General features: G+C 36.8%; 1 protein-coding gene across 7 annotated transcripts in view; it reads left to right on the forward strand.

The window, feature by feature from the left end:
- LOC121417465 (plakophilin-4-like) overlaps positions 1–17,064 on the forward strand; it is an 86,381-nt gene extending 69,317 nt beyond the window's left edge. For 5 of the 7 annotated variants that reach the window (XM_041611182.1, XM_041611178.1, XM_041611183.1 and 2 more), the window contains 12 exons: positions 75–192; positions 525–666; positions 1,489–1,567; positions 2,408–2,594; positions 3,590–3,740; positions 4,869–5,013; positions 6,206–6,299; positions 7,170–7,371; positions 8,210–8,371; positions 10,840–10,905; positions 14,235–14,368; positions 15,733–17,064. In XM_041611182.1, the coding sequence (XP_041467116.1) occupies positions 75–192; positions 525–666; positions 1,489–1,567; positions 2,408–2,594; positions 3,590–3,740; positions 4,869–5,013; positions 6,206–6,299; positions 7,170–7,371; positions 8,210–8,371; positions 10,840–10,905; positions 14,235–14,368; positions 15,733–15,891 (1,639 nt within the window). In that variant the 3' untranslated portion in view covers positions 15,892–17,064. Of the gene's footprint in view, positions 1–74; positions 193–524; positions 667–1,488; positions 1,568–2,407; positions 2,595–3,589; positions 3,741–4,868; positions 5,014–6,205; positions 6,300–7,169; positions 7,372–8,209; positions 8,372–8,898; positions 8,953–10,839; positions 10,906–14,234; positions 14,369–15,732 lie in introns of all 7 variants that reach the window. The other 2 variants (XM_041611179.1, XM_041611180.1) reach the window with 2 other exon arrangements.
- The last annotated feature ends 7,515 nt before the right edge of the window (positions 17,065–24,579 follow it).

Here is a 24,579-nt window from a genome sequence, read left to right on the forward strand (position 1 = left end):
TACATGGATTAGACTTCTTTACCAGTCACTCTATTGCATATTCAATATGATTATTACTTCTTTCTGTACTACAGGAATGTGAGTTCAGGTGGGATTGAAGCCAGGCATCGGATGAGAGAGTGCGAGGGTCTGGTAGACAGTCTACTCCATGTACTCAGCTCGTCAATGAGGAACAATGACATGGATAGTCAAGTGAGTATCATCATCACCATCACCACCATCATATCATCACCATCATCATCATCATCACCATCATCATCATCACCACAATCATCATCATCACCACCATCATCATCACCATCAACATCATTATCACCATCATCATCATCATCACCATCATCACCATCATCACCATCATCATCATCCTCCTCCTCCTCCTCATCATCATCACTATCATCACCATCATAACCATCATCATCACCGACACCATCATTTTCCATGGTTTGTGTATTAACTATGGCCCATGGTATGCTTTTTAAGATTCTTTTATGTTTCAAGTATTTCCTGCCTTGTCTTTCTTTCAGGTTGTGGAGAATACCCTCTGTATCCTGAGGAACCTGACGTTTCGTATAGCGAACGAGGCCAACCACCCGGACGCCATCCCCCTACGCAGCAACACATCGTCAAACTTCCCTGACACCATGCCCAAATCACAACAGAAGAAGAGTAAGTTGATCCACGTATGGTTGGTGGTGATTTTTTACCTGATTGCTAAGAGAGCAAGAATGCTTGTAAGCAAGCAACCAGAGGACCAACGGCTTAAGGTCCTCTCCAAAGGACCTGGTACTGAGGATTAATGCCTTACCAAAGGGCACTAGCGCACCAAATGGGAATCGAACCCGGGTCACTGGAATACGAAACCCCCGCTCTACCGACTGAGCTATCGCGCCTCCTTTGGTGGGTTCACCATCACTACCAATTCGGTGGATTCACAATATGGTGCGCCATCTATCGTTTGAGGAGAGCAGGCCAAATGTCTAACTTTGGGGTCGACATTGCATGCAGGCGCAGGTAGCGCACAGTACTGTCACTGTGATGCTTCAGAAATGAAAACCATACGGCAAGAATTCACAAAAAACGCTTAGAAATATGGAGGCACATTTCTCTCCCACCTGCATCGGTGAGAGCTGAATTTTTCCCATGAGGCACTGTGAATTTCGGCCAGTCCACTGCAACTGAGAGATGACGCACCGTATTGTGAACCCATCGAATCAGAGTGACACAACCGCCAATTAGTAGGATCTTTCCAAGCAATTGATCTTCATGCTGAGCTTGAGCGGTTGAGATGACGTCACTCACTTGCACGTCGGCTTCAATGTAGGAGAATTGCAGAACGGAGGTGGCGAGGTGCTCAAATCTGATACTCTGCAATGGTGAGGACCTGACGCATAATGGCAGGCCAAAAAAATGACGTCATCTTGTACCAGTCGTCTACGTGGACGTACATGTATGTTTCTAAAAGTCTCTATTGTCTGTTTTTTTGACCAGGTCCACAGAGTGGTTCGTTGATCTGTTTTGGTGGGAGTAAGAAGAAAGATGCCCAGCTAGCTTCAAACGGAACGGCAGGGTAAGTTTAATATTCAATCATTCAGATGACCTTTTTTGACCATTGTCAGATATGATTTAAAATTTGAGACGGCACTTGGGTGGGTATTTCATAACAATTTAAGTGTGACTTAAGAGTCGGATTTAAATTCCTAGTTGTGTGCCGTAGAAAAGACATCATTGCATTAGTCAAATCATGCTAAGAGGACGTGCTCTACTGCGTACCAATCAAGATTTAGCATGGCACAGGTATTTAGGTTTGGGCATCAGAGTGGAGTAATCGAGTCTTCCCGATTCTTGTTTCCAGAGTCGAGGAGCCGACCCCCATTCTTTCAAGGTCCATTACTCGAACCTGAGGGATCCACTGTTCACGAGAGCCGATCCTGTTTTATAACAACACCTAAAAGCCCTGTTGATACTCCTTCAAGACTTAGTTTATAATTCTATGCTCAAACCATTGTTTAGAATTTGTATACACTAGTGAGTTGCAGTTGGATTCTCCAGACCCGCTTGTGTCATGTAGGGACTGTGTATAAAGGAAACATTGGTCAGACTTCTCTTATTGTCTGACCACATAATTGCCTCCTTCAAAGACACACATTCAAGGTTTCAATGAAAAAGAAACCCAAAACCTTGATTTGAGAAGAGAAAGAGAGAGAGGGGTATTAAAAGAGAGGAAGATTAAAAAAAAATAGCCATGCTAGTGTGTAGGTCCATTTACTCTTTGGGCATAAAAAGAACTCTGTGTGTTATCTGGTATTTAGTGTCAGTTGAGTTGACCCCTCTCGGAACCAATGCCTTAGGTCAGAATCGCCCAAGGCTACTGATATTTCAAAGTATACACCTGATTCTGTTCTTGCAGTAAAACTGGCACCTGGAACCCGTCCCAACCGATCCCTAACCTGAAGAAGGATGTCAAAGGTGTGGAGAAGCTCTGGCAACCAAGTATCATCAACCCGTATCTTATTGTACTATCAGAGTGCTCTAGACCAGCCTCCTTGGAAGCAGCAGCTGGAACGATACAGAATGTAACAGCTGGAGAGTGGCAGGTGAGTATTATGGTGTATGGGGGAATTCATGGGGAGCATGGGAATGCTCCAGACCGGCCTATTTGGAGGCAGCCGCTGGAGCAATACAGAATGTAACAACCAGAGAGTAGCAGGTGAGTGTTGTAGGGTAGGGGGAATCCCCTGAATAAGAAGGGGACTCCCCTCGTTTCACTGTAGGTAACTTTGATTTTATTGTACTATGGGAATGCTCCAGACCGGCCTATTTGGAGGCAGCCGCTGGAGCAATACAGAATGTAACAACTGGAGAGTGGCAGGTGAGTGTTGTAGGGTAGGGGGAATCCCCTGAATAAGAAGGGGACTCCCCTCGTTTCATTGTAGCTGTAACTTTGATTTTATTGTACTATGGGAATGCCCCAGACCGGCCTATTTGGAGGCAGCCGCTGGAACGATACAGAATGTAACAGCTGGAGAGTGGCAGGTGAGTGTTCTGGGGTAGGGGGGATTCCCTGAATAACAAATGGGATTTCCCTCAATTTTATTGGGGCTGTGCAATTAAGTTGATTATGATTCTTGAAATTTTTTCCCAGGAGCAATTGTATGTTGGGGTTCAGTTTCCAAAAAAAGAAAGATCAACCTATCCTAGTGAAACTTGTAAGAATTAAGTATGTCCATGTACATGTAATGATAACAATAGCATAATACTCCTACTTGCATGCATATATATATATGTATGCATGCAAGTAGGCTTTGATACGTAGACTTTCGGCTTCCCCATCTCAACTCAAATATACATTGCCCACTAGATATAAAAAATATTTTAATAAGAAATGTATATTTGAGTTGAGATGGGGAAGCTGAAAGTCTACGTATCGCAGTGAAATTTCTAACAATTATTTTTTTATAATGTTTTTTTTTTGTCATCAACCTTTGTAAGACCTATCGTTTTAATAACCATTGCTCAATATTCCTGTCAACGTCTTGTAAATTTTATATTACTAATGTCAATTACATTTCTTCTTAAACTTTCTTTTCAGTGGGCAATGTATATCCGTGCTGAGATGAGGAAAGAGAAAGGTTTACCTATCCTTGTTGAGCTTCTGAGGATGAAGAATGACCGTGTGATGATCGCCGTCGCCAAGGCTCTCCGCAACCTCGCTATGGATCCAAGAAATAAAGATCTCATTGGTAAGCGGATGATCTTCAAGCTTTTGTTTACAAAGTTTGTTTTTTTACTGGGATGAACTTGAAGTTAAGAAAACAATGATTTTGTTTAAAAGAATCAAAATCAAAGTCAATTGTCACCGTATCATAGTAAATCTAGATCAGGGCTCTGTAACACAAAGATTAGTGATCAATTGCTAAATGAACTGTCCAATCAATATCAATGTTACACACGCATTAGGTTTAAAATACTGACCAGGGACCAATCAGTGCGATTCTTTCATATTTGCAATTCTTTGCAAAGCTTTGTGTTATGGAGCCCTGGTCCATTTACAATGTGTGTAGACAGGATAGCTGAACCTTCTAATACATATTATTATACCTTTAACAAAGTTTTAGACAGGCTTTCACACAACAGTTTGTAGCATCCTGATGTGTTTAATTCCGATGAGAGCTGGTTGGATATAAACCAAATAATTTCGGCCTTCGATTGGAGGTTTGGTGAATCTGTGATCCCCTCTCTCAGTGATGCGAATGCCACCATTTTCCTACGGGGTTGCGCCTCTCTAGAAAAAAGTCTTATTGATTTGATTTATTGTTTCACATTCCACAAAAACATACATCTTGAACATAATTATGAGAATATAATGACAAAAATACATGGTTGTAGTATTTTACAAGGAAATACAATTACGTGAAATATGAGAAACCTATTAAAAAGCAAAGCTTGTAGACATATAGGTTACCAGAAGAAAATAATCAAGGATTAAAAATCCTAACGCAATGAAGCGAGATAAATCCAATGGAAAATAATCAATACATTATAAAGAGGTCTACATGATAGTCACTCGAACAAGCCGCATATCCACTAGCGATGATTGTAAAAGAAATATTTTCAGCCTACATTTAAAAGAATATAAAGAGGGTGCCTGAATTATATGGGTGTCTAAATTATTCCAAAAAGAAGGCCCTGTAATAGCAAATGATTTAAGGGCAAGAACAGTGCGCACTGGGGAAATGTGGAAATTGTGTACTTGTTGAGTTGGGTAGGAATGAATATTCCGATGGCACTTCGGGAGCCATAGTCCCAACCACTTCCTCTGGCAGCACTATGTATTTCTTCACTCTCTTCTATTTCTTTCTGTTATCCAGGCAAGTATGGTATGCAGGATCTTGTAGAACGTCTCCCGAGCTCCACCAGCAGCAGACGATCGGCCAAAGACATTTCTCATGAAGGCGTCGTCGCTGTCCTGAACACGATGACGGAACTGGTTACGAAGAACCAAGAAAATGCAAAGTAAGTAGAGTGAAACCTGCCAGCTGTATCCCATTGATAAGGGCAGTTCCTATGTTTGGTGAAAGAAAAAAAGACAGAAAATTTTGTTGCGGAGCTTTGTCTGCTGTACCATATTTGAACAATCTTTAGATGGCAACAATCCACCCTGTGCCACTCTCCACCCCAAGTGTTAATTGGTTACCCGGAAGGATGCGAAAGCCTAATTATGTAATATGCCTAGCAATTGAGTCTTTGAACTCTTATTGGAAAGCTCCCCAGGGAGTGGAGGAAGTGCATACATTGTATGCGGGTATACCCATGATCCGATGACCGAAGTAATAATATGGTTCAATGACATTTGCTCTGGCGACAATTGCTCCGATGGAAAATCTGCAAATTAAGCCCAACATAAAGTCAAGCCTCCAATAAATAAACCATAATCCTTATCTTTGCCTTATTCTGAACCCCAAACTCAATTTTAATCCCAACTCTAACCGCATGCCTTCTGATATATTAAGTTCAGAGCAAATGTCGCACGAGCAAATGTTGTGTCACCAGTGATATATCTGTAAAGCGCTTATAGGCGTTGTTCCGTGGTGTATATCTGTAAAGCCCTGAGAGACGTATTTTGATTGGAGGTTTGATTTTATGATAATAATAATCCGCATTTATATAGCGCTTAAAAGGGGATTATGATTATAATTATTTTATGTATACGTGTAATTATTATTATTTTTTTTATTTTTTTTTATTTTTTTTTTTTTTATTTTTTTTTTTTTAATCGTTGATATATTATTAATGTATATTGTCATTGTGTTATAATTTGTGTTTTCCCCTTTTATGTTCAATGTTTATTTCTGGTATTCAGTATTTATTACATTTTACATTTTACAATATCATATAATTATATTCATTTTCCAGATTTTGTTAAGGTGGCAACACTAATAAGGCTTTCCCTTTCTAGTTGCCTCCTCATTCATTTATAAATTATGTACACTCTTTTCTTTTATTCAACTGTTTTCCAGATTTTATTATTGTGATATTTGAAATTTTCTTATGTAATTTATGTAAACTTTGTATGTGCTTTGTATTTGTTTTTTATGATGAATGGAATAAATGCTATCAATCTAATCTAAATCAATCTAAATGTATTTCTTTCATCTCTCATGATAATGATGATTGATGATCATATCCAACATTGATGTATCTGCAGATCCTTGCGGGGTGCATCAGGTATTGAGCGTCTGGTCTCTCTCACCAAAACCAACGGTGCTTACCCAGCGTCAGTCATCAAGGCTGCTTACCAGGTAGGTGTCTACGAAACTGGTGTCGACGTTACACCAGATACTACACTGAAAACAGAGCACTAAACAAAACTGCATGAGATTGAACCGAATGTAACACTGAAAGTCCAGTTATGGCACTGAACTGAAATTAGGCTTCCACTGTTTATTGTTGCTGCTTATCAGGTGTTGGCGTTAGAGCACAGCACTGAATTGAACACAACACTTCACAACCATTCACAATATTGACCTTGACATAACACCAATGGTACACAACACTTGTTATACACATCACAAAAGTCAACATAACACTTAGCAACCATCTGTCAGTGCAATCTAAACACAGCACCAATTGAATACAACACTGAACTGAACACAGCAATTAACAGCAATCCACAAATGGGGACTAAACAAAACACCAATTTAAACTGGAGACAATTCTGGATGACCAGCCAATGTAAAAATGTGAAATAGGCATGAGAGCGTTGGGACAAGATTTCGCATGAGGTGAAAGAAGCTCTATTGAATAGAGTGTATCTTTCTTTCACCAAATGCGAAATTTCTCACCATTGCACGAAGAAGAATATTCGCTATTTGTGTTGTACAATGCTTCTGAAGTTAGCGATAATATGAACAATGATCGGATTTTCCTAGTAGACATAAATCTATTGAAATAAGAAAGAAACTTTTGATAGTGATATTTTTGTGGGGACGTCACTGTTTCCTGAACTGTGAAGTGGTATGTGTGCAATTGTACAAATGTTTGACATTCAGCCTCTCATTTGCTCGCGTACAACAAGCTAAGTACATGTAGGTGTTGTACAATAAGGCTTGTTGCACCCTTCCAAGTCGATACATCCATTAATGACTTGCATCCTTTTAACACCTACACAGGTGCTACATGCCATGTGGGCTTACAAGGACCTACGTCCTCAGTACAAGAAGGACGGATGGGAAGAGAAGTTCTTCCACGCCTCCAGCACCTTCACGACGCTCCCCAGGAAAACGACAGTAGATGGGTCCCTGCCGCCGACGGCCAGCGAGAGCAAGAGCGAGCCGACGAGCAGGACGAACACTGTCCAGAGGCATACAAGTAGTGAGTCACTTTGAGGAGGAGGATGGTGATGGTGGTCATGAGGAATGATGATGATGATTATGATGAATATGATGATGATGAATATGATGATGATGAATATGATGATGATGATTATGATGATGAATATGATGATGATGATGATGATGATGAATATGATGATGATGAATATGATGAATATGATGATGATGATTATGATGATTATGATTATGATGAATATGATGATGATGATGATGATGAATATGATGATGATGAATATGATGATGATGAATATGATGATGATGATTATGATGATTATGATGATGATGAATATGATTATGATGATTATGATGATGATGAATATGATGATTATGAGTATGATGATGATGGTGATGATGATGATGGTGATGATGGTGATGATGATGGTGATGATGATGATTATGATGATTATGATGATGATGGTGATGATGATGATTATGATGATTATGATGATGATGGTGATGATGATTATGATGATGAAGGAGATAATAATGATTATAATGCTGATGGTGGTGGTTGTATTGGTGGTGGGTGTACTGATGATGAAGATGATGATAAATATGATGATGATGATGGTGATGATTGTGATAATGATGATGATATTGATGATGACGAAGATTATGTTGATAGTGATGATGACGATGATGGTGGTGGTGACAATGATATTGATGATGATAAAGATTGTGATGGTGATGTTGGTGATGATGATTACAATGATCTTTGTGACAATGGTAGCCAAGGTTACCATGGTACTCATACTGAATCGCCATGGTAATCCTAACAATCATTCTATTTGCTCCACCATCTAACTTCATCATTCCAGAAACCAACAGTTACGACATCAGCCAGCCCACGAGACCCGCCCCGGAGCTAAGTGACACCCATCGCAACGAGGCTCCTCCTGCTTTTGACGACCCATACCCGATGAATACAGGGAATCAACCAATGTATGACGAACGATCCGTTGACAGGGACTTTGCTGCAGGTAAGAATGAATATAAACAATTTATTTCAATTTTGTAATGTTTTCATAGATATCGAACATTCTAAAATTACCATCTTTTTTATTCAACAAAAAACGCTTTTTATCAACACTCAACATACCTTTAGCTAGCATTTATTCATGTTTGATGGTGCAAGCCCCTCATGTCGATTTTTTGTGTGCGTACTGGTATTCACAGTACATATATTAAGTTGTAGATGAAGTTACATGTTTTCCCAAGTGTTAGATGGCCCTTGGCAAGTCCATAAAATAATCAACCTTTTTATCTGTCTGATATACCCTTTTCTCAATTTTTACGCCATGAACTTACCTTAGGCATGACAATGAGTGCACTAATGCTTTTCCTTTGGAAGCGCATAGAGACGTTATTAATAATATGTTATGCGCTATACAAGAACTGATTATTATTATTATTTTTCCCATATGAGCTACATGTAACTGCAAACATTTCTTGGTTATCTAGTATTCTTGTTAGTAAAGAACGATAATGTGTTTACTTTTGACTCCAGAAAAGAATCGATTAAAGGACGATCCGTATACAAATTATAGATTCAGGTCAAAAGGTAACATTTGATTTATGATCCTTTTTACCTATGAAATTACTCTGAAGTAGCTCTATACTCTCTCATCTAATCCCGTTGAAAAATATACTCATTGATATTCAAATATTTATTCTTGTAATTTCTATTCGAAATCATATGGAGAAATTATCACTGATCAATATTCATTCCCCTTCCTCAAACAAAGTGATATGAGCAACATCTACCGTCTAAGAAAACTAAAGTTAACTTTATGAATTACCCTTTCTGAAACAAGCTTAACAATTATTCCACCTCCTTAAATAGAACATCTACCTTCTGAAAATACTAAACTGAACTATATAAGTTATCCCCAAAATATATTTAAATTGCTCTTTTCCTTGAACGCTATTAAACATCAGCTTAACCATGCTCTAAATAGACCCTTAATTATGGTGTGGGTTTGACTCTATAGATACAGTATGTACTTTGCATGCCATCAAAAAAGGGCTGTATTTATTTGTCTTTCTATTTATCTCAGTCTTTAACATGCATTTCCTTTCCAAAGATTGTCCTTTAATATTTCTTCCTTCCATGCATGACTCTAATACTTAATGCCACTGTCATGCTAGCGAAACCGACTCCTGGGCTCCGTAACACAAAGATTAGCGATTAATCGCTAAATGAAATGGCCTATCAAGATTATCGTTGCATGCGTATGTTTGCTCCCTAGACTGATAGGAACCAATCAGAATTGTTCTTTCATATTAGCGATTAATTGCTAATCTTTGTGTTACGGAGCCCAGACCGATCAAAGCTATTGCATTTTACCCAATGGCATGCCATTGATTAGTTTGAGCCGGGTTCATTGGTGTAACTATAGCCTAAGGGGAGTTCACATTAGCATTCATTAACGTTTTGCAAACGCTCTCCAAGGCTTATTTTCCTTCCATAATATACACAGCTTTAACATTTGATGAAGATGCATTTTTTCTGATCTGTTATATCTTTATATCATATCACTGATGATTGTGAGCATCAATAGGAAAGCATGATCCTGCCTGATGATAGAAATTAGCAGTAGTTTTAGGCATTATTTCTCTCAGTGGATCAGTGGAGTTCCGCAGATTTTTAAATAATTTGTCGCATAAATATTTTTTCTTGTAATATTTTGTGAGTAAGGCAGAGCGGGTATCCATATTATATATATCCCCCACAATGTTATTCTAAAATGCACTAAAACCTGATTTTTTTTTCATTAAAAAAATTGCCAAATTTACTGGGGGGGATCGCATGTCCCCCTCCCCCCCCCCATAGTCCTACCAACTCCCAGGATGTGTGCTCGCCGTGCCTGCTCGCAGGGGGACATTTTTTACATTTAGTGCTCTATGTGGCTGGAAAGATTAATGCAGTTGCTATTTCTCAAGCTTGCCAGTTCACTATCTTTCCCGTGTGTGCAGCAAATTACCCATAATTCTTGTTGGCATTGTACTGGGTATATTTTCCTATATTGTGCATCAAATCTGTCTAAGTTGCAAGAACTTTAAATAAACCATGACACTTTGACACTTATGCAATGCAACAGAATGTGAACTCCCTAAAATATTTGTTGGAACTACATTTTGTTTGCTAAAACTGTATCAATTGCCTTGTGCATGGGAAATGGATAATATATATTATATTTATTTGATTGGTGTAAGAACTTGGCTAAATTTATGTATTCGATTGATTGTTTATTAATTCAACTAACACCCCCTAATTTTGAATGGAATGATCTAATTCCTGCATGCTCCTCTACACATGGAATGTGCCATTATGCCTAACAGGGGTGGCTAATAGCTGCAACATACTAATTTCCTAAACCATTTTGTATTTCTTCATTGCTTTTCTCCCCATGTCTGTGCTTCTCTTGCCCTGTGTGTGTGTATGTAGAGGATGATTTGATGCAGCGTCTAGAACCCTATGCTAGAGAAAGCATATCCACATACAATAGTCAAGGTAGGTGGCAAACACCCCTCTTTGGTGAGTGGAATAACCCCTTGCACTGTGCGGTAGCATTGCACTGAGATTGCACCATGTTTTTAGGAGGGGTGCTAGAATTCTGTACACAGGAAAGTGTATCCACATACAGTAGGATAGGTGGTAAACCCCCTCTTGCGTGAGTGGAATAATCCCTTGCATTGCATGGTAGCATTGCACTAAGATTCTTCCATGTTACCTGGAAGGGGTGCTAGAACTCTTTTGAAATAACCCATTGCACTGTGTTTTAACAATTATATTGTCTAGCGATGCTAGTACTCTTTATTAAAAGCCCCTTTCACAATTGGTGGTGCGACTGCTTTAAACTGTCACGATTGTTTGCAACATATATGCCCGAATTCACAAAAGTGGTTTTTAAATCAGTTGAACCCATGGTGTATGCGGATTCCCTGTATAAATTATGCTTATTTACCGCGTATATTTTAAAAAACATCCAATGCTGATGCGGGCTTTTGTCACAGTGCGCCAAATTTTGTTAATGAGTCCACTGTTTGAAGGGTGGACTCATTTAAAAACGGTGCACTCATGAATGAAATAGCAGGGATAACCACTGCAGCAGGCATCTATTTCGTGCACAGTGACAAAAGCATGCATCAGCATTGGACATTTTTTAATATACATGGTAAATAAGTGTAATTTATACAGGAAATCTGCAAAAACCATGGGTTCAACTGATGGTTTTAAAAACTACCTTTGTGAATTTGGGCCATAATGTGACCAGGCGATCGCAAATGATCTCACAAGCTATTGTGAAAGCCCCTTAAATAATGTGTTCCACATACATTATTCTAGATAGGAGTACCCACTGAATTGGGATATGAAAATGACTGAATATTCGATGCAGAAAAAAAGATAACATTAGAAATGTTGACATCTCTTAGAGAATTTCTCTGTTTTCATTAGTATCAATGCATGAATTAACATGAAATGATGTAAATATAACTCCACATTTTCGTAGTTTTACTTGAAAGACTGTATGGCCTGTATTCTGAAGTCAGGTTTATTTAACTTAAACCCGGGTTTAAAGTTGTGGTTTAAGTATGGATAGCCAATTTTTACACAAATAACTAACTGTAGGGATATCATATTTCAGCTCATTTGGCTCTCAAATCATTTTGATTGTCTAGGAAGTATAAATAGATGATTGTCTTCACCATTGATGAATCAGGAAAGAGCACAGTAAACATAAGAAACAAAACTTAATAAAAATTGTGACACTTATGGCTTCCTATAATTTTAGCACAGAGTTAGACCATGGTCTAAATTAAACCTAACTTCAGAATACAGGCATATGGCCTGTATTCTGAACTCGGGTTTAAATTAAACCTTGGTTTAAAGTTGTGTTTTAAGTACGGAGAGCACAAATCACTAACAGTACACATCCAATTTATTAAAGTGATTGGTTAACATTGGTTAGACTTTTTAAAAATATGAGCTAGAAGGTCACACTTGTCACATGTGTCTGTGATATGTTACAAAAATGAAGCCCAGAAAAAATTGCGTTCGAAAATAATTATTTAGTGCTTCAAAAATTGAAATATAAAGTGACCGGTAACTCCATCTCAATTTCATCCCATACACTTATGTGTACTATTTAGGTGTCTATAAGATGCCTATTTACAAAATCAGGGTTTGCCTTGTAGTTTTAGCTTTTCATTCTCAATAATGGCTGTTTTCAGGGTTTATTAGTTCTAATACATGCACTTGTACACATGTTTCATCTTGGTTTGAGAATTTTTTAAATTAGCTGCTCACAAAGTTAAACAATACCTTTAACTTATTGGACACTCAAATTGTTCATAATTGTCTGGAAATGATAACTGAAGAATTGTGAAGTATTTTGCTTCATTATCAAAGCAAAAGGACTCTAAATAGTAAACATAAGAAATATACAATATAAACACAATTTTGACACTTATGGCTTCCCATAATTCTAGCTCAGAGTTAGACCATGGTCTAAGTTAAACCTGACTTCGGAATACGGGCCTATGTGTCCAAGTTCAGTTGAATTTGGGGTGTGACTGACTGTGATTTTAGGGGTGTGGCTAATCAGCCCCTCCCCCTCCTTATCTCTCCCTTTCTCTCACTATTTACATCCTTACTTCCAGCTCTCTTTCTCCCTCTCTCCTCTCTGTGTTTACCTATTTGAATTCATATTTATATTAATCATGAATGTGTTCAAAAGGAATTATAGTCAATACCGTATTATTCAAAATATACATAACTTTGTGCACATGCTCTGCTGTTGATTAAAATTATGCTTAATTATAGTTTATTTATACAAATTATTCGACTATTTGAAGAATGTCATGCCGCTCCCAAATTTTAGAAAATCTGTTAATGATTTTTCCTTGAATTTCAAATTATAATGAAAAAAATATATTTGACAGCAAAATATAATCATTGTATTTTTCATAGTATTGCATGTATTAATATTTATTTTTAAAGTGCGGCAGTACAAGAATCCTTATCATTGTTGCTAATTTTATGAAAATTATTTAATCAAAATACTAAATTACATAGTACAAGAAGCATTATTACTATTGCCACTTTGATAAAAAAAATTCATTTGAAACGTACTGTAATGATTTGTTGGTTTTTCATGAAGTGTTTCAGAAGTGTTATTGTTGCCAATTTGATGAACTTACAGGATCAGCGTTTTTATCATCTTCTGTTTTTGCTTGATTCAAATTGCTTAGCTTTTTAATGTTGCCAATTTGATGATAAATATTTAGTTGAAATAAATATATTGCAGTGTTTTTTTAATCTTTGGTAAAATAATTACCGGTACCATTATTATTGCCAATTTCTAAATAAATATTAAGTTGAAATAAATATATTGCGGTGTTTTTTTTTTTCATTCTTTGGTAAAATAATTACAATAATTGTTGCCAATTTGATTAGAAATATATAGTTGAAATAAATGTTTTACAATGTTTTTTTTTATTCTTTGGTATTAAAAATTACCATAATGTTGCCAATTTGATATCAAAATGTTTGGTTGAAAGAAATATATTGCAGTGCTTTTTGGGTTTTTTTTGTTGTCTTCTATTTTGGTTAAAAAAATTACCATTACCGTTGCCAATATGATAATGAATATTCAATTGAAATAAATATAGTGCAATATTTTGTTATAAAAATACCATTATCGTTGCCAACTTGATATAAGTATTTAGTTCAAATAGATGTATTTCAATGTGTTTTTTTTTTATTCTTTGGAATAAACATTACTATTATTGTTGCCAATTTGTTGATTAAATGAATCTCTTGTTTCTCTTTTCCTTTAGACCGATTAGCTGATAACATGATACCTGGAGAGGAGATACCCATGCAACCACTCTCCTCAGATTATGCTGATAATCCTTACGCCAGCACAGGCCGGAAATCTGCACCCATCGGAGGAGTGTCTGTCTATGGAAGGGTGAGTCCTATTTTAATTTCTTGATTCTTTATAAGCCCTGGGATGAATAATCTTGTTGCCATTTGATTGTTCGCCAGAGTAAACAGTCAAAGAATTCAAACAAGGCTCCCTGATCAGGGGGGCGTTTCATGAAAGGACTTGTCGGAGGTTTTATCCGACAAGTCCCATTTTATCCGACAGTTACCATAGGAACAGTGCCTCTCAGCCAATCAAAATCATGGAAAGATGTCTGACAACTTGTCGGATGAAAATATTGATGACATGCTCCCCTGGGTTCCCACAGGAATTTGAAAACAGAATTCCACGACTGCAAATTTGCTGCTTTCCATGACTTCCTGTGACGTCCCGGGAGTAATGTAGAATTTTGGATGTCACGAAACTGGGAAAAATGGAAATCACGAGCACCGATTATAATAGCAGAGTATGAGAGTTGCGAGTCATGACATACTGGAGAGCTGCCATAGCCAAGAGATAAATGAATTACATGACTTTTTACAAATTTTCGAAATTCCCTGACTTTTCCTGGATTTTTCATGACTGTGGGAATCCTGCTGATTATCTGAAATCACAAAAAAGTTGACCTATTTACATGACCAACCAGTGGTCACAGATAATGAGCTACATGTAGCATGCCACAGTTTCCAGCACGGACGTCCTTATCAGGTCTTGATAGAGTTGAAATATCTTAGATTCCAAGGATAAGGCTAAGGACGTCTGTGAGATGCTCAACACCGTTCAATTGGCTTTGTCACCGTTTGCCAGGGGGCACCTGCCTACGGTAAATAGCAAACGCAGCGCCCCCTGAAGAAAATAGGCACCCCCGCTGTTTTGCTTGTTGCTATGCCTGATAACCTCAGGCAAGGTGATAAACAAAGTTGTTTTTGGCCTTGATTGCAATTTCGACCCATGATTATCGAGGGACCTATGTGTAGAAGAAAGGTTATTAGAGTTACGATTGATCCAATCAATCGTAACTCTGGAAATCCACCATTGTCATAATTTTTTCTACAGGTTATTTGCACAATGTCCTTAGTAAACAAAGAGAAGCACAGCAAATTTTCAAGAAAACATTGAATGCATGATTGTACATGTACATCATAGTTTGAAAATATTTTAGAACAAACATGCATAACAGATGTTGACGTTGTTGGCTTTCCATAGTTGTCATTGATTGGATTAGGCCCAGGGGCCTGTTGCATAAAACTTTTGCCATAAAAAACTCTGGTAAATAAACAAAAACTCTGGAAAAAATTTGCCAGAGTTTTTTAAGGCAAAAGTTTTATGCAACGGGCCCCAGGGGTTAAAGTATCTTATGATTTTTATTTGATTTCTGATTTAAAAAAAAAAAATCCTTTTTTATGCAGGCTCCAGAACCCCAAGTTGAGCATTCAAACTATGCCTCGGTGAACCAATCGATGAGCCACGACTCCTACGACCGCAGCAAAGATTACGGTGATTACAGTACTGCTCAGCACGTTCAGCTCCAGGCCCAGGATGAACCGGCAGGTGACTCATGGGTGTAAGACTGCACCCCTCCGCCGACCACACCCCTTTTCATGTTTACCCCCAATGGAGATTGGTACTATCTTTATCTTTTATACTTAAACAGCAGACTTAATCAAGATGTTGATTACAGATTAAGAATTGTATTACTGCTTATCATACCAAGCTCCTAGCCTAGGATGAACCGGGAAGTAACTTGTGGGTGTAAGACTGCACCCCTCCACCAGCCACGCCCTTTTTATGTTTACCCCACATGGATTGGCACTATCTGCTTCAATAGACTATATTGACATGTTGATTGCAGATTAAGAAAAGTATAAATTGGATTGCTGTTTGACATCCCAAGCCCAAGATAAACAGACAGGAGACCAACGGGTGTAAAAGTACACCCTCTACCGACCAAGCCCCCTTTTTTGTTTACCCCATCAAGGATTGGCACTTCCTACTTTAATCGCAGACCTATATTGAGATGTTGATGACAGAATAAGAATAGTATGAATTGGATTACTGCTTAACATGACAAGCTCGAAACCCAAGATAAACAGAAATGGGTGTAAAAGTATGCCTCTACATTGACCATGCCATTTTTTTATCCCAAGATGAATTGGTACTTTCTACTCGGGCAAATTTCAGTCAGCTGCGGTTCATGACTGATGATCAATTTGGAAAGCAAGGAGGTCGAATTTCATCTAGCTCAATGTAATTTTAAAACTAAGAATTGATTATACATACTTGAAGTACATTGAAACCTGTTTATAGTGACCACCCAAGGGGAACACAAAATGTTGCCTTTACACATGCAGCCAGATTACTGCTATAGACAGGTTCTTATACACACAATCTGTCTCTTGGGAATCAGTTTTAGTGGTTACCATAGGCAGGTAGTCGCTAACACTAGTTTGACTGTACTTACAAAATTGTAAGCTTAAATTACCTGTATTCAGTTTATCATTCGTGTAGAGTTTGACATTTTGAGGAAAATAATTTGATGATTGATAGTTTTCTGTACACTAATATATCAAGATGGACATTTTTTCCTACCATGAATGTACATAATGTATTCAGGAGTAGTTCCAGGAACTGTTCGGACTAGGAATAAATTTAAACAGCAAATATGTTTCAGGGGCCCGTTTCATAAAGGACTCACAACTGTTGTAACTTTGCCATTATGGCAACTACCATGGCAACTTTGATTTTGATTGGCTGCTGATCCCCGTTACCATGGTAGTTGCCATAATGGCAAAGTTACAACAGTTGCAAGTCCTTTGTTAAATGGGGCCCCAGATTTGAATATTCAGAATATAAATAACTGTCACTGCTCAACAAATTATGACCATGTTTCCCCACTCTGCAAGTACTGACTCAAATTTGGTAAGTTTAACCAATTATACAGGTACTGTGTCTAGAGTCGAGACTAGACTCCAAATGCTCTGTGTCTGTGTCAAATAAAATGCAGCCAAAGTACATAATGAGTCTAGTCTCACTACTCCAGACTCTGCATTATGCACTACGCGAATTGTGCAAAACCAAAAGGTCTGCGCCTACAGACTAGTGCTTTTCCATCATCTCTGCTAAATAATGACCACAAATTTGTATGTATCGAAGAAGAGAATCAATGTTTCACTGTGTTACGTTGCTTATTTGAACATTGAATTTGATGGTGTGAATTTTGTTTTAATAGTTCCAATTCACATAATGCGTAAAGAATGATCGTACACAAATTCACTATTGTCCTATCATTATTCTCACATTCATACTGAAATATAATGATAATGTATTCAATTTATAAAAAATAGCCCAAATATGGATGGTTATTATATCATTGCTGCTATTATGTAACATATTCTACCTTCATGTAAGTTCTTATCCAATTCTGAGGATCTGTGCATGTACTTTGAGGAGTTCAATTTTTCATAGTTCGAGTTTAGCAAAAAAAAAACAATCACTAATATTACTTTGGACTTTTGAATTTATATCGTCAAATACATTGCACATGCTTTTCAACATGTAAAGCTGTTTTAGTTCTTATATGATCAATGCTTCCAACACTTGAAAGTAAAACGTAAAATGTCTAGAGGCCAATGCTAAATGATATTAATTCTTGCGTTAGGTCCTAAATTTTCCACTGTCTTCAACTTTTTTTTCAGTGATGTGTGGATGTTAGGATGGGTAGATTTTGTATTTTTGCTTCTTTTGGGGAATAGATGCCCATTTCAACTTTGCAATCATGATTGTATTCATTTTGGGGGGTTTTGCACATTATATAGATCAATATGTAATCACAAACTAAATCATACTCTTGCTTTTTCTAAAAAAAAAATGCATTTGCCAAATTTCCCCATCAAGGGAATTGCACTCTTTGTTAAGAACTCAGAAGAATGCAATATTTGAATTTTGTTGTTGTAAATTTCACCAATGGGAGTATTCCCTTCCTGGCATACCTACATGTATACTTACATAACATCATGAAAATGTACACTTCTATAAATTTCCCCTCTTCGAATCAAATGAGAAAATTAAGGAAGTTTAGGCATAGAATAATTCTTGATATGCTTTCACCTGTCCGGATCTGTCGCATCAAAGTTTTGACTCTGACATCAAAGTTTTTTTCAGTAGTTAGATCACCGGTATGAAGTTACCGTGTATTATAATTATGGAGTGATGAAGGAAAAAAGACATCAACGCTTTTCAGAACTGAATGTTTACTAATGTCTTAGTTCGAAGCTGTTTTTGTCAAACTGGGCCCCCCGTCTTATGAAGAGTTCTGAGTAATTCGATCAACCTCGACTATTTGGAAATCCATTATTGTCTTCATTTTTCATACAGGAAATATCCACATTGTCCTTCTGTGAACAAAGCGGGACATACTGAATAGTAAAGAAAACAATGAATGATGAATATACATAAAACATTTTTTTTTAAACATGATTTTATATGTTGACGTTGCTGGCTTTCCATAGACTTGTTTGATAAGATCAATCACAACTCTTTGTAAGACGGGACCCTGGGCCCTGTCTTACAAAGTTCTAAGATTGATCTGATCAATCGCAACTATGGAAAGCCAGCAAAGTCAACATATAAAATACATGTCTGTACAAAAAAAATTCTAGATGTGATGTATTTTCAGAAATTCATCGATTTCTTGACAATTGGGTGTGTTCTCCTTAGTTTTCAAAGGACATTTTGCAAATTTCCTGTTGAACAAATTATGACCCTGATGGATTTCCATAGAGTTACAATCGATTGGATCAATCATAACTCTTTGTAAGACAGGGTCCTGATGTCACCTTGCTTGACAAGCTTGTGAAAATGGTTGTGAAAAAATTGCTTTCAGATGTGTATAAAATGGAAGATAGCTTTTTGCACATTATTTTATCACCAATGCTTAGAGCACAATTTCTTTTCATTAATATTTCTTCCTAAAATCATACACCTTTGCAATGTGCACTCTCATAGAAAGAGTTGGTTTTAGATCGTTTTCATTCATTATTACTTCCAATCTCTAAAAATAATGAAATATAATTCAAATAATTGTAAGACTTCCTTTGTAAAAAGTTAAGGTGAAACACCCTCGAAATAACTTTCCATCAGAAAAAATGTACTTCCGATTTGTATCTTTCTAATCATTGTTCATTTCCATGTTGAGTGCATTTACAAAATGATATCTCACTCTGTTGTGCACCATAAATTTTGGCATTAATGCCGAGTTCTTATTGACGGCTTTCAAAGGCCACAAATGAATCAATCAGTCATGCCCTTTATTTGTATTCATACGTCACATGTATTCAGAGTAGTTTAGAGTCGTAATTTATTGCTTACGCAGCAGCTTTAAAAATTGTACTTAGAATTCTCTAGGTTTGGGATCAGTAACGTGCCAACTCCTACTGTGCTTAGACCTTTTACAACATTTTATGTGATTATCATGTATTCCAGAAAGATTTTGCGAGAGAAATATATTTGAGGGGTTAGGTATTAGCCAGAGTCCAGTTTTGCAGGGATGGAGTCGTGGCCGTATGTTGCCAACCCTCGCTTCGGCCTCGTACCGAGTCTTGTTCACATGTTTCAGAACTGCCAGCCTTGACTACTCACCCTGCTGTTTTATTAAGTACAGACAATTATGGTATCTTAAAGGTAAAAAAAGAGTACACTGTAGTTGCAGCAGACAATTAGTTCATGAGAAAGTCTTTAAAATCAAGGGTAATTACCACCATATTATCACAGGTATAGAGCTGGTACATTGAAATCTACTTATCTTTGTGAAATCTTGATATTTTAGCCGAAAACAGATAATTCTGATGATCACTGACACAAAAAGGCATATGTGGGACAGTGTTTTTATATTACTTAAAAAAAAAACCCATGGAATTCTGTGCTTATATTGCTTATTTCTCAGCAATTACACATTTTTTCAAGAGTCATTTGGCATATATTTTTTATTCATAGTATACAAACACTTGGGTAGCGATTTTATTGGATTCTGTTCGAACTCATCTTGATGTTGAAACCTTAATTGGCATTTATCTTTAACCATAATGTCATTATATCAATTACCATGGTAACAGCTCAGCAGCCAATCACAATCAAGCTTTTCACTGTAGACACCGTAATAGCAAAGTTACCATAATTGTAAGTCTGAGTTGAGCGAAAACGTCTACTGACTTTTTCCCAATTTCTCCTCATCGCAAAGGACAAAAGAATCGTGACAATACCTACATACATGCAAATGCATCCATGTCTTCATGAACAGTAACAAAGTTATGTTAATACATTATGTTGATCAAAAATTAAGAAATATTTGTTTCATTTTTTGTCAAGTATATCTAGAAAAGGATGGAAATATTTTTTTGTGGAGAAAATGCCTTACATTTTGGTCTTGTACAAAGAATAATTGGTCAGAAATTCATTAACTTTGTATGTTGATGTTGTTGATGATGGTGATGGTGATGATGATGATGATGATGACAATAGACTAGTGATAATGATTTTGATGATTATGCTTTTCTAAGATTGTTTGCATTGTCCACTTTATGTATTCAGGTAAAATATGCTCTTGTAGTAAATTTAAAGTTTTTGTGAAAATATAAAAGATATATTTGTAATAAAATTGAGATTTGGAGTGATATACAGTATTTTATCACATCTCTCTCCTGCTTTCTTTTTCTATTTTTCTTTATTCTATATCCCTTACTGTATGTCTTACGAGATTATTTATTCATCAGAATTTTGTTGCTTTTGAAGATTTTTTTTTTTCATCTCATTTTAGTCTTCATCATTGAGTCATTTTGCCCTAAGTCAATGTTTGTCATTGATATACACTTGCAATTGATGTTATATTAACCGTACTGTACATAATTATGTTTTCATTCATTTGGGCCTATGTACACATGGGTGCATACAAAGCTTTGTAAAGTCACCCCCTTTGAAATGAATGGAACTTCCCAAAGCACAGCAGCATATTGAGCTTCAACATATTGACGGGCTGGTCTATTGTTGTAGATGGGGGTGCATGAATGATTGATGTTTGAGGGAAAATTATTGCCATTTGAAAGTACTTGTACAAATTAATAAATGCTAGTCATAATAAATGTTACAGATTGTATTGTTTATAAAGCATCATTGGAGGTAGAAGGACATTGGCCATGTATGTCAACATGAATTACTTATGTAGATAATGCCTTTTAACTACCAAAAGATAGTATTCTATTGTCCAGTTTAACTTAGGCTATGGTCTAACTGTCGAATAAGATTATGAGAAGCTTCAAGGTTCAAGATATTGTTAACACTGCATTTTGTGTGTGTGTGTTTACTGGTATCTTTCCAATAATAAGGAAGAAAATTGTTGTATTCAATTCAAGAACTTTGTTAATGATTTGAATGCCAAAAATGATAGTAAGAACTTGATCACCTAATGCTAGGTATTGATGCCCCCGTTTGGCTTGTCATAGTAAAAACCACAACTTCTGTATTCAGACCATGGTTTACGTTGAACCAGAGTTCAGAGTACTGGCATATGTCGATAGTATGCATAAATTTCCTTACGTGTAAATTGTGATGTGTAATACACAAAAGATATTTGATTTATGGCATGAATTAGGTCAGAATTTGAAGAAAAGGGGAGAAAATGGATGGCATTTACCCCAGAATTGATGATAATAAACCAAATAGAATTGAAATCAAAGTTAAATGCAAAAGGTACTATATTGTGTAGATCGTTGTGAAAAGTTTGAAATATTAAAGTGTACAGTCATGCACCATTTTCTATTTATTATTCACAAATTGTATTCATAAAAAATGTAAAATAAAAAGAAAAAAAGATGTTCGTGTACATGTTAAAAGAGGGATAGGAGAAGGTATTTTGACTATGAATTAGGAATGTCTTGCTTTATATATTTCTTGCTGCGTTCATACAAAGAGATGTTTGATATTGTTGTGTACATTCTGGTGTCTGTTTGCTTTATCGGTTTTTAATCCACCGTTTAGAAAGCAGAGACAACTAGTTAGTAAGTTGTGAAAACTAGTTATAAGTTGAGAGAGCGAGTGAAAGTTTGAGGTTTAAAGTTAGTAACGTGATGAACAAGAACCAATTTCAATAGGGGCTCTCTGCATCCAAAGAAATTTAACAAAAATTGTCACATATATTGGCTGAATATTCAAAGCGAACGTGTGTGACCTATTTGGAAATACATGTATATACACCCCCACCAACAGCAACAAAAAAAATCTATAAAGAAAAGTGTTTATTCTTGCATTAAAATTCTGAGTCAGATTTGCAATTGTATTATTCAAAGGAGGGCATTTTATTCAACATTTGAGGATTTCTAAAAAGGGAGATAATTTTGATGTTGTTTCTAAAACATTTGATGTAATGTATTCATGATTGTAATAGTCAGGAGTCACCTGTTTTCTTTGACTTCCGATTGACGCTATCATGTCGACGTTGCGTTACTTCAAGACGAGAAACGCTGTTTTATAAGTGTAAACACTTTGTTTTGTTAAAGTTCAACTTGCATTTGAAAAAAGCATGTATATATTTTGTGCACTTGCATTTGAAGAAAAGAAACATGATATGTGAGATTCAAGCTAGATTTTTCAAAGAAAATACATGTAACTTAAGCAGATCCTATGATTGTCATAGCGATATTACTAATATTCTTCCGTATGTTAGCTTTGAAAGAACTTATTTTGTTAGTGTTTTGTAATGTTTACGATAATGGACTAAATACATTGTTTGTGTTCATTGAAGGTTGATTTAAATCAATAAAAATACAAACTTGCAAGATATGATTTATCTTTGTTAGTTTTTGTTCCTCTTCTGTATTTTGATTACATTATGGACCGTTGTGGCCCAGTGGATTAGTCTTCTGACTTTGAAACAGAGGGTTGTGGGTTCAAATCCCAGCCATGGCGTACTTTCATTCAGCGAGAAATTCATTCACATTGTGCTGCACTCAACCCAGGTGAGGTGAATGGGTACCTGGCAGGAATTTATTCCTCGAAATGCCACCACGCAGTAAAAGGCTGCGGGGCTAAAGCCAGGACATGGTGGCTCAGTGGTAGAGCGTTCACCTCATGAACGGGAGGTCGTGGGTTCGATCCTCGGCCGAGTCATACCAAAGACTTATAAAAATGGGACCTTCTGCCTTCTTGCTAGGCGCTCAGCATTTAGATTGGAGAAGGGTAATAATAACATATAATGTTATGCAGGGCCCGCTGGTAGAGCAGTTTCCTAACTGAAGTGGCTACCCTGGGTAAATAAAACATTATTATTAGGGTAATAATATCAAAGTCCTTTGGAAGTACAAAGGGGCATTATGACATTATGTGATATGCGCTATACAAAAACTGCGTTATTATTACTGGTATATTTAATTATGATGGCATTGATATGTCTTCCCTGGTGACGTGACATTTGCTCCAGCAACAATTGCTCCAGGGGGGTGTTTCACAAAGATTTAAGTATGACTTAGGTCGTACTTAAAAGTCGACGCGTACATGATATGCAACGCGCGATCTTATTGATCAATACGCAGTAGTGCGCGTCCTCTTGGCATGATCTGACCAATGCTGTCATGCTTTTTATACTGCGCGCAACTAGGCATTTAAGTGCGACTCTAAGTCATACTTAAATCTTTGTGAAACACCCCCCAGGCTTTAATTCATGATATACGATGAGGGTTGCAATAGGCTACAGTTCCGTTGTTATGACGTCACAAAAAAAAACGATTTGTGTATTTGATATCATCTTTTGGTAGGGCATGATTAAAACAACCTCCCGCTACCAAAATTTGGTGGGAAGGAATCAATCCATGGCCATGGAAGCCTTAGATGTGAACTCATGAATACACAATCAGCTCCATTGTGTATTATTGGCCTGGTTTAGGATATTAGCAAGAAGTGAAAATTGATGATGTCACACTTCAGTACATAATTTTTTGCATACATTCGTAATTATGAAGTTTCGTTATTCCGAAAGTTCGGATATTCCGAAGGTTTGTTATTCCGAAGGTTCGTAAGTCTGAAAACGAAATGAGGTTTGCATTTCCGAAGGTTCATAAGTCCGAAGACAAAATGAGGTTTGTAATTCTGAAGGTTCGTTAGTCCAAAAACGTAATGATTAACAAACCTTATTCCGTTTTCGGACCAACGAATCTTCAAAACAAGGAACCTTATTATGTTTTGGATTGACGAACCTTCGGAAAAACGAACCT

The sequence above is a fragment of the Lytechinus variegatus genome, chromosome 6 (genome assembly GCF_018143015.1).
Source record: "Lytechinus variegatus isolate NC3 chromosome 6, Lvar_3.0, whole genome shotgun sequence".
Taxonomy (NCBI): domain Eukaryota; kingdom Metazoa; phylum Echinodermata; class Echinoidea; order Temnopleuroida; family Toxopneustidae; genus Lytechinus; species Lytechinus variegatus.